The sequence below is a fragment of the Planococcus citri genome, chromosome 3 (assembly GCF_950023065.1).
Source record: "Planococcus citri chromosome 3, ihPlaCitr1.1, whole genome shotgun sequence".
NCBI classification, from domain to species: Eukaryota; Metazoa; Arthropoda; class Insecta; order Hemiptera; family Pseudococcidae; genus Planococcus; species Planococcus citri.
In genome coordinates, this window is record NC_088679.1 from 21782769 (window position 1) to 21796731 (window position 13963).

A 13963-nucleotide genomic window follows, 5' to 3' on the forward strand; every position below is an offset into this window, starting at 1 on the left:
TTTCGTCCTATCTTGTCCATTTAGTCATCTTACTAAATCCGGTAAGTTAATGTTGTTTTGTAGTTCGCGGAGACATTAATTTTAAAAATAGACTTGCATCGTCGTCGTAGACCAAAGTAACGTATTCTTGTCATGTATTGAAACTATTCTTCTCGTATCGGCAGTCGTCAGGTCAACTCGCGGCTATCATCGTTGTTCGATACGATATTACACCGGTTCTAAAAATAAATATAAAAATCCACAACATTGATATAAAGATTAACGTGAAACAAGATCACACAATTATGATTGTGATTTGAGAAATAGAAAAATGCAACGGTACATTGAACGGCGTCGGTCGTTTAGGGTTGTCTTGTTGGATAGGTAGGTATCTGCGAAGACGAAGAGCAACTATAAAGCGTCGGTTAGGTAATCAGCGCTATGGTTATAAGATGCATTTCTCCATCCATGTAGACTTCAGTACATTAGTTTCATCTTATTCGAGTTCCATCAGCTGTAGGATTTGCATCTAAGACACGAGAGTAATATTTTCCACTCTAAGTAGGATACTAATTGATGCGAGTATTTCGTAATTATAAATCGATCGTTGATTCTCGAGCGCGTGTTTATCCTCGCCGCTGCCGATGCCGATAATTCCAATACAACGAACGATCGCTCGTACGTTCGAACTTGAACGATTTGATGAGATAAAATTTTAGCGAAGTATTTGCCAAGTATCGGAATATCACGTATATAAGGTTAATAAATCATAGATATACTTCTTGTACTTGATCCGTGCTACGTGGATACATTGACAAATGAAATAATAATAAAGAAAACAATACGTCGAATTCGATATCTCGTAGCAATATGACCTTATAAATATTCGTACCAATCGACACGACGACGACGGTGTTCGAAGTATTTCATATAGGTCGTCCATTTTTTCAACACATTAAATCTCAACACCCTTTAAATCATTCGAACGCGTAGTACTCCCTCGTTGAGCACCTTGCCGCGTACCTGGGATTCATTTCTGGCAACAAGACAAAGCAATTAAAAAGTAAACAAAAATTTGTATAGGATTATAGTAGAGGAAAGAGAAGAGAATAAACGCGGTTCAATCTCAAGTTCATCTTCGTGTACGTACAATACGCTATTACTCCAGCTTCGGTAATGCCTTACGAGAGTTTAACACCATGTCTATTGTTTCGTTTAGATACATTTCATCATTCTAGTTTATTAAACTAGGTACATATATAATGGAAAAATTCATTTCCTTTGTTGTCGCACCATCCATCGACGCTTCATTTCCTACGCAATGATTAATTACTTTCGTATCGGTGAAATATATAAAACCCCTGCAAGGATTTACCGCTATTTTACGAACACCTAGTATAGGTATCGTCTTATGTCTACGCTACGAATTTATACTATACGTAGAGCTAAAGAGCTATACGATACCGGTTTCAAAAGTATTTGTACCTAGTGCAGATCATTGAATATAATAAATTAAACGTTTTTTCAACGGGCTACTTGGCCTCATTCGTTTGTCAGCTCTACGAATATCTACGTATTCTCTCCTCTGTCATCATCTTCTTCATCTTCTATAACTTGGGGAGACTCGACCCAATATGATCATAATTTTTCAAGTTTTTTGTCACCAGATTTGTTCCAATATCGTACAGTAACACTTTGAGGAAGCCAAATTTCGGCGAAAAAAATTTATACCTAGTTTCTCGTTGGCAAATTATGGTAAACGCGCCGAAGGTCGTTTCATATCAATTGTCGTACTTGTACAGTATCTTCGAGTCAGCGTCGTCGTCGTCGTCGTCGACTAGTTACCAATAATTCTACTAATTTATGAACTTATTTTTATTTTTTAAATAAGGTTGTAAAAAATGTTTACTACTTTAATTGCCACTTTTGCATAAACGCTTGCCATCGTCGCCAGTATATTAACGGGATTTTCAGCGCTGTTTTAGATTAGGTCAATGTTACACGCATGTACTATAATATGCAATACCTGAAAAACGCCCCAGTTTGGTGCAATACCTTTATCAAGTTTACATAGTTTTAGTTCTAAGGTCATCGATATTCGATTTATTACTTTATGGGAGAGAATACTCATTGCGTATTAAGTAATACACACGCCGTTTGCATGAAATCCAACTCCACTGTCATCAGTGATCAAGCACATGTTAATTATAGAAGCGAAAAAAGCATAGCTAACGAATTGCATTGCTTGCTGATTAGGTAGATTGCTGATTTCATCAGTTATTACAAAATAAATTGTACTCGACGGATTAAAATTACCCACATCGTGGAGTTGAAAATCAAAGGCAGGAAAATGGGAATCTGTGGCCCAGCCAAAATACTTTTTAAATTTATTGATAATGGTCTCACCTTCGTTTTCTTCACATGACGAATTCATATTTGAAGCAGATTCCATATATTCGACGAGAAACAGTAAATACCACGCTAGTGAAACCGGAACGTAATAATTCACCCATATTTTTACTCAATCAAATCGAACGGAAGTAAACGACGACGTGAGGCAACGGCGACCAGAACTAACTGAATTGAACTTTGATAAGCTGATCTTTTTGGATCTGACATAACATTCATAAAATTTGATTAAATATGATTACTAAGATAATAATTTTGCTCGAACTCAGCGACTTTTGAATGTATCTACATCAATCTAAACTTGTTTGAAATTAAATTATCATTTTCCATTTACTGAATATAGGTTGTAGCATTACTTGATTCGTGAATCCGTATTTCGGTTCCATCCATCTTATGCAGTGATTCCAGATTGATATGTAGTTTTGGTGCTCGAAGCTTCTCTAGAACACATCATCAACCATATTATTCTGATGGAAATTGAACTAACTACGTAACAAGTAACTTATTCAAAATTATGATTATATTAAAATTACCGTCATAGGCGTCATACGTTCTGCTATCATTCATCGTTTCTGGTTTCATGTCTTTTGGAAGAGGGACATCCTCTTCCAAGCTTCTTCTCGATGACATCGGAAGCCACCGGTGTGGCGGTGAAGGCAGTTTTCAAGATCAATTTGATCTATATTCTCTACAAAATGGAAAGAATCAATCAATCAATCCATTCTGCACATTCAACACGGATGGAGAAGAAAGAAGAACTGATAAGCAAAATTGATAACCAAACACGTGATTTATTTATTTTTATACAATTCCAGTCAATCATTTGGCTACACTGATTTCCAATAAATTGAAATTTAATTGAGGAGCTTGTGCAATACCACCTATAGTAAAAGGCCTGAGCGCTGTTTTGTGACGTCATCGCTACTTGGTAGTACTTACGTATCTAACATATCATAATACACTATAGAATTGAATGAAAAATGCACTCAAACGAATTAAATCCTGCGAAAATTTTATTTTTCATATTTTATCTACATGAATAATGAATTTATGATCATGTAGGAATGATTTTAATGAAAAAAAATGAAGAAATTAGGTTATAAACAACACTGTTTTTCAACATTAAAGATGAAAGTTATACATAAACTTGACAAAATTATACCTTTTGGCGGATATTACAACACTCACTGGTGAAATATAATTAAATAATCGTCGAATCTTGTCAAAATCCCACTAAAATCATCTAATTGGTTTGAGATGTTGATGGTTTCTTGATTCTTGATTAGATAACCTTATCCATCCATTGTAGTTGGATGGTTGTATTCACAATGCAGATTTAAAACGCATTTTAGATTATATGGTTCACTATTCATTTCACTGCGATGTTATTCCAGTAAAACACAGGCACTAATACACATCAGTTTTCATTTTTATGCACTTCACAAGATATCTACACATCCGAATCACACAATGTCACAACACAAACAGATCGCGAAAAATTCACTTTTGTACAAAAATAAAGTAATCCAACACCACCAGTAGTTGAAAACAACAATATCTCATCCCTACACCACATTTTAGAACGAATATTAATTAAAATGTCATCATTTTAATAACGTTTTTAACGAAAGTTTTACTCTATTTCACGAACTCGCCATTAAATGTACGTTAAAATTCAAATGGTAAACACAATCGAGCCATCTACTAGTGGTGACGTCAGAAGGTGATAACGATTCAGCGCTCAGGCCTTTTACTATAGGTGGTATTGGCTTGTGGAGCTTGGTGACAAAGTTAGACAAACGCCACAGGGTTAATTTTGAGAAAATATATGTTTTTTGTTACAAAAATATACAGCATTGTAAAGGTGGGAGATATTTGACAAATTGTAGTGATGATACTGACTAACAAAAATACAAAAAATATCCTTCCACCATCACCCCCCACCACTAATAAAAAGAACCTGAAAATGCACTTGTCTGATTTTGAAACCAAGATGAAGATAATTTGAAATTGAAGCTGTCTAAATCGGTTAGGTTTTGATACATATTGGATTTTTAACCCTCTTTCCATTTCTGAGGTCCCTTAGTTTCAAAATAGTACATAAAAGGTCAAAAAACGCGATCAAAGTTGCGCCTTAGTTTCAAACACGGACATGTGAACATTATCTTAGTTTCAAAATGAGACATATCCCATCATCTTAGTTTCAAAAACAGACATATCCTGGATATGTCCGTTTTTGAAACTAAGACAATTTGCACATGTCTGTGTTTGAAACTAAGGCAAAACTTTGAGCACGTTTTTTACCCTTTTACGTACTATATTGAAAATAACAGACCTTGGCAATGAAAAGAGCGTTAAAAATCCTATAAGAATCAATATCTAACTCGATTTTTGTAGAAGTGGCGTTTGTCTAACTTTGTAACCAACCTCCTCAATTTTTTTGATCCTTCCAGATCCGTTGTCCTTCTCCATCCTTATTCCTTTCTGTTTCAGACTGTTTCAGTGTTTCTGTTTCCCAAGATTTTTTTATTTTATTCTTATTCCTTTTTTTTTTCAGGGGTTGAGCAACTGTAATTATTGTAACTCATCCTCGTAATGTAAGTGACTTCTTCCATGAGAGAATAAAAAAATAATTAAATAGGCTGGTAATGGTAATGATGAAGAATCTGAGGATCTATTAATAGTAATAACTAATTAGTTTAAGCTTTTGGTATACTTATTATTTATAATAACCCAGTTCAAAATTCGAATATTGCCATCTGCGATCTGCAAATTGCTTTCAAAGCACTTTCAATAATTATTTCAAGTTCGAGATCCAATATTATTTTGGTTGGTGATCCAAGTAAAAATTTCTAGTCTAGTAAACGAATGAGCATTTTTAAAAAAATGATAGCCTATATTGATGAATTAATAGATCGGGGATCTAATTTTTCAATTTAATGATGAATAAAATTCATTTCTAAAAATTATTCAATGTCACTTTGAAAAGTTGCTTCAAAATTCATCAAGGTAATTTGCCCAAATGAGAAATGTGGCCAATTGACTATATCTTCAGTTTGTTTTTCTTAGACAAACGCAACTAATTGGTAATTGGTTTCAGTCATATCAATCGTAAGTGGAGAGAATTTCGCATCTTTTAATAGGTAAATCAAATTTTCGGGTGAAATTTCTTGGACACTTTACCTGACCTATTCACGTTCAAGAAATTCCTCCATAAGTAACGTTTATATTGGCTCTACAATCTTGAAAGTCCAAAAAGTCGTCAATTGATCGTCATATTCCTCAAATACCCATTCTATCCTTGATAATCTCAGCAGTTTTTCTCTTTTGAAAATCAATTCCAATTTCTTTGAAATAAATCAACATCAACCTCATGTAAGTAGGCTTCACAAGCTTTTCTTTATAACACGGTTTTTATTTAAAGGAGTACCATAATGCTAAACCAGACACATCATCTCCATCATTAATATTCCAAATAGCAGTAGTTTTATTAAACAGATAAGCGACCTCTGGTTAAAAGCCAGATAATGTAAATGACCAAACGTGCCTGTCTGTCCCATCGTTTAAGGTTGAATTTTTTTTCGATATAATTTTCATCATTGGCAATAAACCGCCGTTTCAACATTGTTCCGAAACATCATTATTAACCGGGAATAGCCTCGTTTGCGATCAGAATTCATCACTAATTTTTACCACTATAGTAGTTAACACTTCTCACTGAAGACCTTCCTTAAACAAGTTCACAGGAGCATGTTAATGTACATACATACATATAGGTAGCCTAAGCCTACAGAACTTGAACAGGTGTGGAGCTACGTTAGGTTGATGATTCAATTTGTTCTTTTTTTTTTTTTTTTTTTTTTTTTTTGGTAATTTACACCTAGCCTTACGTTCATTTATGGAGTAAAAATATAAATAACCAAGGAAAACGTGAAATACTTTGCTAAAAATAGTCTTCAGTTTTTCCGATAATTATGACACGAGAACCTACTAACTACATGGATGCACTATGCGAAAAAGAGTAGAGAATTGGGGTTCCTATTTTTAGAAAAATGTAATACGTATTATTTTCAACTTTTTTATTTTCAGGAGCTAGTTAAGGTCTCGAATGGTGAATAGGGAAAAAAGAATGACGATTTAAACTTGTTTGTAATGAATTTCTGAAAATTTGAATCCGGCGCATAAATTGGTTATTGAAATGACGATGAGATAGGAGGAGAAGGAGGGAAGATGAAATTCAATTTAAAACGTCGAGTAGCTACTAGCAAACATATTGTATGAAAACAGTCAAGAGTGAATTTTAATTTGAAAGTTGTTAGGTGATGATGACTTATTTTGCAGATAATACATACGAAGGCTAGACACCTAGGTATTCTTATGGGTTTTCTACCTTCGTATTATAAGAGTTGAAACTTCCTTTAAATGAATGCAAAATTGAAAGCAAAAGTTTTATAAATGTAGGTACCTACATAATGACCTAAGTACACTTAAAACGAGTGATTAAAAGTGAATAAAAAAACGCATTAAACGAGCTTTAATGGCCGAGAGATTGTACATTATTAATTTACACCACTTCATGAAAAAAACTGCCCAAGCTATAGTTTTCAAAGTACTTTTGTAATAGTGATAGGGGGCTCAACGTTTTGAGGAAAATAGAGATAATGGTAAAATTCAAGTGGGATTAATTTGAAAACTACTTACCTAATAATAGTACCTACACTTTTGGAACTTTTGCCAGTTCGTGGGCTCATGTATGTACTAAATGAGCTTTTTGGAGGTGTGTTGAAAATCAGCGCTGCCTCCTTCTTGAGCACCAAAAATTAGCTGAAAAAATTGAAAATTGATATTTCTCTATGGTAATTACCCCAAGTACACAAAACTTATTATACTGATTAATATATCCAAAAATTAATGTAACGTGTTCTCTCTTTGAAATTTTTTAAATCGAAAATACGAAAATACGTGACCTCAATTTTTGGATATGTTAATCATTGTAAAAAAATTGTACATACATACATGGAGCAATATTTCTCAGAATTTTTGAGCATATTCAGCATGAAAAATATCATTCGTCATTTTTTTAAGCTAATTTTTGCTGTTTAAAAAAGTGGCAAAACTGATTTTTACCACATTTCCAAATCCAAAATGCTCCAGCTCCAGCTCTTCTATAGACCCACAAACTAGCAAAAGTTTCAATAGTGGTCTATTTGTTGTTTTTAAGTTAGTAATACCTCGCTCGAACTTTACAATATCCGCATTTTCCTTAAAATTTTGAGCACTCCTGTCCCCTATCTCCCCTGGAATGCCTTCTGGAAAATTTTACAAATTTTTATGACACTTCATAATTCAAAATCCTCACAAAAAAATTTACAAAATCCATCCCTAATCCATTAATCAAGTTCAACGCTCACTTTCTCAAACTTATGAACGATTCATCACTTCCTTTATCATGTGAGGTAGGCAAATTATGGAACGGAGATGTCATACAAGTTGTGTCATCTAAATTCGTTGTAACCTGTGACGGCTGTGACCAATTTTTCTTGGTGCAAGTAGTTGAACGGTTTGAATGTACATATTAAAATTATCCAGAATATCAAAAGTTATTGAAACTCATAATTTTTCAAAAAAATTCCGAACCGAAACCTTTTCTGGATGCTCAGTATAAGATTTTATTTTTTTTCTTCAAAAAGTTGAGATTCAAATGACGGTTTTACTTTGAAATTTCAAACCTAAAAAAGAAAAGAGCTTTTGAAAAAGTGTTTCGAGAATCGAGAAGTAAAAAACAATGTTTCTTTTTTAGTTCATTTCCTTGTATTCAACATCTTTTGAATTAATTGAATGATAGTTTTTTTTTTTTTTTAGAAACTTAAATTTTCCATAAGAAAGTGAAACTGGTGCAACATTTTTAAAACTTCAAACCGATCATTTTCCAGCTATCAACATCGGTAAAATAGACGCAATCAGCTTTATTTCGTCCAAATTTTTAATGAACCAAGTCTTCCTAAATTTTTAAATCACCAAATTCAAAATTTTAAAATTCATAAATTTGTCGACTTCTACATTTGACAATTTTTTTTCAATTCAGTCAGTTTTAAATTTTTTTTAAAACGTTTGCACAATTGTTCAAAATGTTTGCAAAATGTCAAAACCGTAAAATTTGCCAATTTTCGCAGTCAAGTTTTCCAATTTTTTTAAAAATTTCACTCAAGTTGTCAAAATTAAAAAATTCATCAATTTTCAACTCGATAATTCAGATATTCAATATGTGTGGCAAAGTTCACATTCACAATTTAAAAAAAAAATCAATTCCTTGCACATTAATCGAGTTCAACGCTCATTTTCTCAAATTTATAAACGATTTAACACTCCCTTCAACACGTTAAGTAGGCAAAGTATGGCTGAAGATGCCATACAAGTTGTCTATCTTTCCATTGACGGAAAAAGAGTAAGCACTGTAAGCACCTTCAACTCATTCAAGCAACAAGAGGAAATCTAAAATAGGTAATCTATTTTTTATTTTTTTCATCATGAATGGTAGAATTTTCGCTTATAAATAATTAGGTATAAAAATAAATAAAGAATTGAATTGAGACTATAATATAATATTAATTTTTTTTGAATCGTTTTTCTCAAACGTGAACTAACATATATTTTTAGGGTTCCTCCATTAGGGGAACATTATTAAAATCACCTCGTAGAATTTTCATTTAGTATCTTCTGACTCTGTAACAACGACTTCAGTTCAGTCATATGTATATGTTAATTTACCTACTCTTTCATTCTTCTCATTGGTGGAATTACACAATATTCTATTTTTATTTCTACTTTTTTTTTTTTTTTTTTTTTTTTTAATAAAGACTGAATTTCTTTGTCATTATTGAATCTAGTTTTACATGAATTTCGTACAAAGATCCTTTTTTTTTTTTCAATAAAATAATTTCTTTCTCTGAAATTTTGTCTCCACTCAATTTATTTTTTAAGAATTTTCTTATTTTAAAAATACATACCTACATTTGACTAAGTGACTATATATACTACAAATGTATAGTCAAAGAAAAATACCTACCTCGATGTTGGGGTTTCTATTGTATTGTATGTAGGTAAGTAAGTAGTCTTCTTCAGTTCCATTTTATTTTTCATAATTAGATACCTACTTTTATTACAGAAACATAATGTACTTACATGATTTCATTGCATTGTATTAGAGAGGTTTATATTTCGCTCATAATTTCAGAAAATATCGAGTATTTTATGAAATAAGCTGAGATTTTGATGAAGTTTGTTATCATTTTAAAAGAAGATGATCTGATACTAAAAATCTCACATCTCAATTTTGTATGTTCAAGATTTATAGCTTATTCATTGAAACTCAAGTGCGATGATTTTTAACGCAGCTTAACGTAGATATTTTTAATACGTTTTTGAAAATTAAAACTGATTAAATTGGGACCTATCTTACAGAAAAGTTAGGTAAATTAAAAAAAAATAAGTGTTATCGAATTTGAACATTACATTAGTTGAATCTTTGGTGAAAATTCAACTTCATTTTTAATAAAATTATTTTCTTTTTACACTTCCAACGTAGGTACTCGTACTTTTAGGTATTTATGATACCTGAAGCGATGAAATTAAACGTAGGTACAGTACATTGAAACTTACTAATTTTCAAATTTTCTCAAAACAAATATGTACGAGTAAGTAGGGAAAATAAATTCAAAAACACGCCTGAATTAATTTAGCTACGAATCAACCGTTTATTATCAGGAATTACACAGAGCATTTTTTTTTTTTTAAACAAAAAAAAGAAGAACATATAAAAGCATTAAAATAAATATATCAAAGAAAGATTATTTAAAAAACATATTTACAAGGACAATATTAAATTTACAAATGTTTCACGTTCTTCACAGATCTGACGATGAACATTTTTAGTTAGGTAAATGTTTTCCAGAAACGTGGAAAGTTTGAAAATTAAAACTTTTATACAAAATACATGAAACACAAAGCGTTTAAATAACTATACAAATACAGTATTTTTCAACAAGAAAATAAACAAGTAGGTATAATTCTACATAACGAAATATATAATTACGTAACTTGGATATGCATATTATAATACTTTACGATGATGATATAGAACTGTTGTAATTTCAAAAAATTTTCCTCTTTATTACCGATTTTGTGAAAGACTCGAGTAAAGTTAAGTATTTAGAAATACATTTATAAGAAAATATTACAAATTAAAAAACACGTCATTATTGAAATCAATGACTAACATATAAAGATACACCTTCTCATCACTCGTACAAAAGCTCGCTTAACTTAACATCTCGTCATATCACAGGAATTCGGTAATCCCGAAAATATTTAGTCTTTGAAGAATAATAAGGAACCATTCGGTTTAAACCTTATCACAAATTCACCTTAAGCGTTACCGTTAGATTGAGTACTCGGTTTCTTTCCGGCTAATTCGAGTTGAATGTCTTGTACCGATTTGCCTTTAGTTTCCGGCACAAAGAAGAATACGAATGCGGCTGCGATAAGTACGATAACTGCAAACAACCAGAAAGCGAAGGATTCGCCGATAGCTTTTGTTAAAGAACCGAATGAACCGGTGATTATTGAAACACAAATCCAGTTTGTTGCTACTGCTACTCCGGATCCGAAACTTTTGATTTCCGGAGATAGTAATTCGCCCGACATCATCCATGGTAAAGGTCCGAGACCCAATGAGAATACAATGATGAAGAAGAATAAACAGACGATAGGTAACCAACCGAGAGATGCATTTGCCGGGTCATCTTTTATTTTGAAATAATAACCCAAAACGATCAAAGTAACACCCATACCAATACTGGAAATCAATAACAGTAATCTACGGCCAGCTTTCTCGACTAAAACGCTGGATGCGACGGTAGCCATACTTTGTACAACTCCCATTCCAATGGTACATAGGGCTGCATTTTTGACACCAGCGATTGTGAAGATATCCTCGGCGAAAAAGATCACAGCGTTGATACCGGATAATTGTTGACTAAGCTGAAACATAGATAAAATAAAAGGTGAGTTGAGGCTTTCTGATGTTAAGAATAAATCAGGCAAGTAAATACCTACCTATATGAAATTATTAGGATTAAAAAAAAAAAAAAAGAAAAAAGAAAAAGGAATTCAAAATCAATTACCATCAAGCCAAGAGCGATGGCCAAAGCTTTTATATTAACAGGTGTGAACATTTCGCTGTAAGATAACGACTGCTCGCCGGCATTTTCCAAATTTTTACGTAATTCGTTCAATTCGACGTGAATATCGAAATAAGGTCCTCTCAATCGTCTCAAACTCTTTTCAGCTTCTGGTCTGTTATTCTTTTTCATCAGATAAACATGAGATTCGGGTAACAAGAAGGCAACAGCGAAGAATAATACAGTGACCGCTCCGCATGCCAAGTTCACAATCAAGTACGAATGGGTAAGAGTTAACGTATAATCGAATAATATTCCAAGAGTGAGAAATACTTGAAAGAGTGTTCCGAGTGAGCCTGAAATAAAAACGCATTATTAAATCTGTAGGTATATGTATTTGTAGAAACCAAGGAAGTAGTTCATCTATTTCTTAATCATTTTTGCACTCTCATAAACCTACCTCTGACTGAATCCTCGGATATTTCATTCACGTACAAAGGTAAAACAGCGCAAAATAATCCAGTAATAATACCAGTGAGGAATCGCGAAATGTATATAACGGCGACACTCGTTCCGAAGATCAAAAGTGCCCATGAGACTATCCACGGGACTGTGAAAAAAATCATAGTTTTCTTCCTTCCTAATAAATCGGCGAAATATCCAGCTGGAAGAGCCCCAAGTATAGCTCCTAACGGAGTCAACGCACTTATCCACATTCTTTGAAAAGTATTTTCATCGGTTTTTTCAGGCGCAATATGAAGTTGAGCCGTCGAATTTTCAGTTTCCAGTAACTTCAAAGTCGGCGAAGTCCATGCTAGTACTGTGCCAATTACGAATGCGCCAATCGAAGCTGTAACATAAAATTTATTGACATGTAGTAGGACTATAGGTTTAGGTACATATGAGTATATGCAGCCATGACATTGATATAGAAATTATTATAACTTATTTTTCGTGCGTTACCTTGACCTAGGATTTTTTTATTATTTGTAAACTTGAACTCGACTTCATTATCATATTGGTAAATGACATGGAAGGATACTTAGGTGGCTCGAGACAGTTGTCGAGCTCGAGAGTTTCAACCGTGCTTACCTATTGTGATTTTCTTAATATTCTGCTTATAAACAATGACTGGGACATGATTCGTCGATCAATTTTTCATCATTATGGTTATTGTAGATTTCTTTCAGAGGAATATTTCGACCGCAATCCTATTACCTACTTATATGTACCTACCTATTTTACAAACATAGACCACATACGTTGACCAGCCATTTTTATGAAAGGTTTGCCACCCAGTAAAAGTTTCTCAATTAAAACGCCAGACTTTGGCTGTACTTTAGTGAAATGTTTTCCAAATTTTTGCAAGACCTTGAGTTTTATCCATCCCTTCATAACTCCCTCCTCGCCCTTCAAAAAAAAATCTCTCAAATTTTTTTTTTAGATTTTCTTTTCTTTCATTTTTAGAGAATTTTTTTCACGTAGGTAGGTATACCTAACTAAAAACCAACACTTTTACCCAAGTCGTAATTTGTTCATCAAACAGAGGCTTTGACACCAGATACAAATTTTTCGCTTAAAATAATAAATCAGAAAAAAATGAATTTTGGATGAATTTTCAAATACAGGGCTTTATTATTTTGAGACACCTGAATGATTCAAATGACTTTCAAAATCAGCTACAGAAAATGATTAAGCAGATATTTTTTTGTATAAAATCCCCCCCCACATCACCAAAATTTCAGCTGCACAGATTGATTTTACAATTATTGACAGTTTTCTGAAAATTTAAGACACAATTGACCATTTTCAGCGAATTATGTTTTTTTAAAATTATTTACTCAGTAAAAATAATAAAAATAAATTCTGAAACTATTGTCAACTCTTCCAAGCCAAATTTCATCATTTTGAGCCGTGTTGGAGCCTCCAGAAAAATTTTAAATTTCTCCAGAAGGTATGAAAATTACTTTGGGCAGCTAAAAATCGAGCTGTGGCTCATTGTGACTTATTTAACGAGTTACCATTTAAACTATTAGGTACAAATTGACCCTGATTTCAAAGTGAACACTTTGAGTACCTACGTTTTTTTGACTAACATCTCTGTCTATTTGTTGAAAAAAAATCAAAATTTTTCTGTTCGTAGAGAAATTTTTTAAATTCTCACGAACAATTATTATTATGTCTAAAAGACTATTCTTCTGAATCTGAATTTCACCATATCGTGTCAGTCTGAAGCTTCCAGCCCAATTTTCGATATCTCCAGAATTTTGAAACTTATTCTTCAGAAGGCGTGTAAATCAACTTGAGCAGCTAAAAATCAAGTACATAGTAGTGTGTTCTCGACATGTGCATTTGTCTGACTGTTTTTTTTCACCAGAATGAAAAAAAATCAACAA

At 32.7% G+C, this 13963-nt stretch overlaps 2 protein-coding genes across 7 annotated transcripts in view; both read right to left on the bottom strand.

Moving 5' to 3' along the window:
- Window positions 1-2563, bottom strand: part of LOC135841644 (facilitated trehalose transporter Tret1-like) — a 141641-nt gene extending 139078 nt beyond the window's left edge. Inside the window, exon 1 of the mRNA XM_065358711.1 lies at window positions 2386-2563. The gene's annotated coding sequence lies outside the window, so the exon portion shown is untranslated. The remainder of the gene's footprint in view (window positions 1-2385) is intronic.
- A 7555-nt stretch (window positions 2564-10118) lies between these two features.
- Window positions 10119-13963, bottom strand: part of LOC135841250 (facilitated trehalose transporter Tret1-2 homolog) — a 44357-nt gene continuing 40512 nt past the window's right edge. For all 6 annotated transcript variants that reach the window (XM_065358115.1, XM_065358117.1, XM_065358116.1 and 3 more), the window contains exons 3-5: window positions 12028-12417; window positions 11571-11923; window positions 10119-11427 (exon numbers count right to left, since the gene is read on the bottom strand). In XM_065358115.1, the coding sequence (XP_065214187.1) occupies window positions 10813-11427; window positions 11571-11923; window positions 12028-12417 (1358 nt within the window). In that variant the 3' untranslated portion in view covers window positions 10119-10812. The remainder of the gene's footprint in view (window positions 11428-11570; window positions 11924-12027; window positions 12418-13963) is intronic.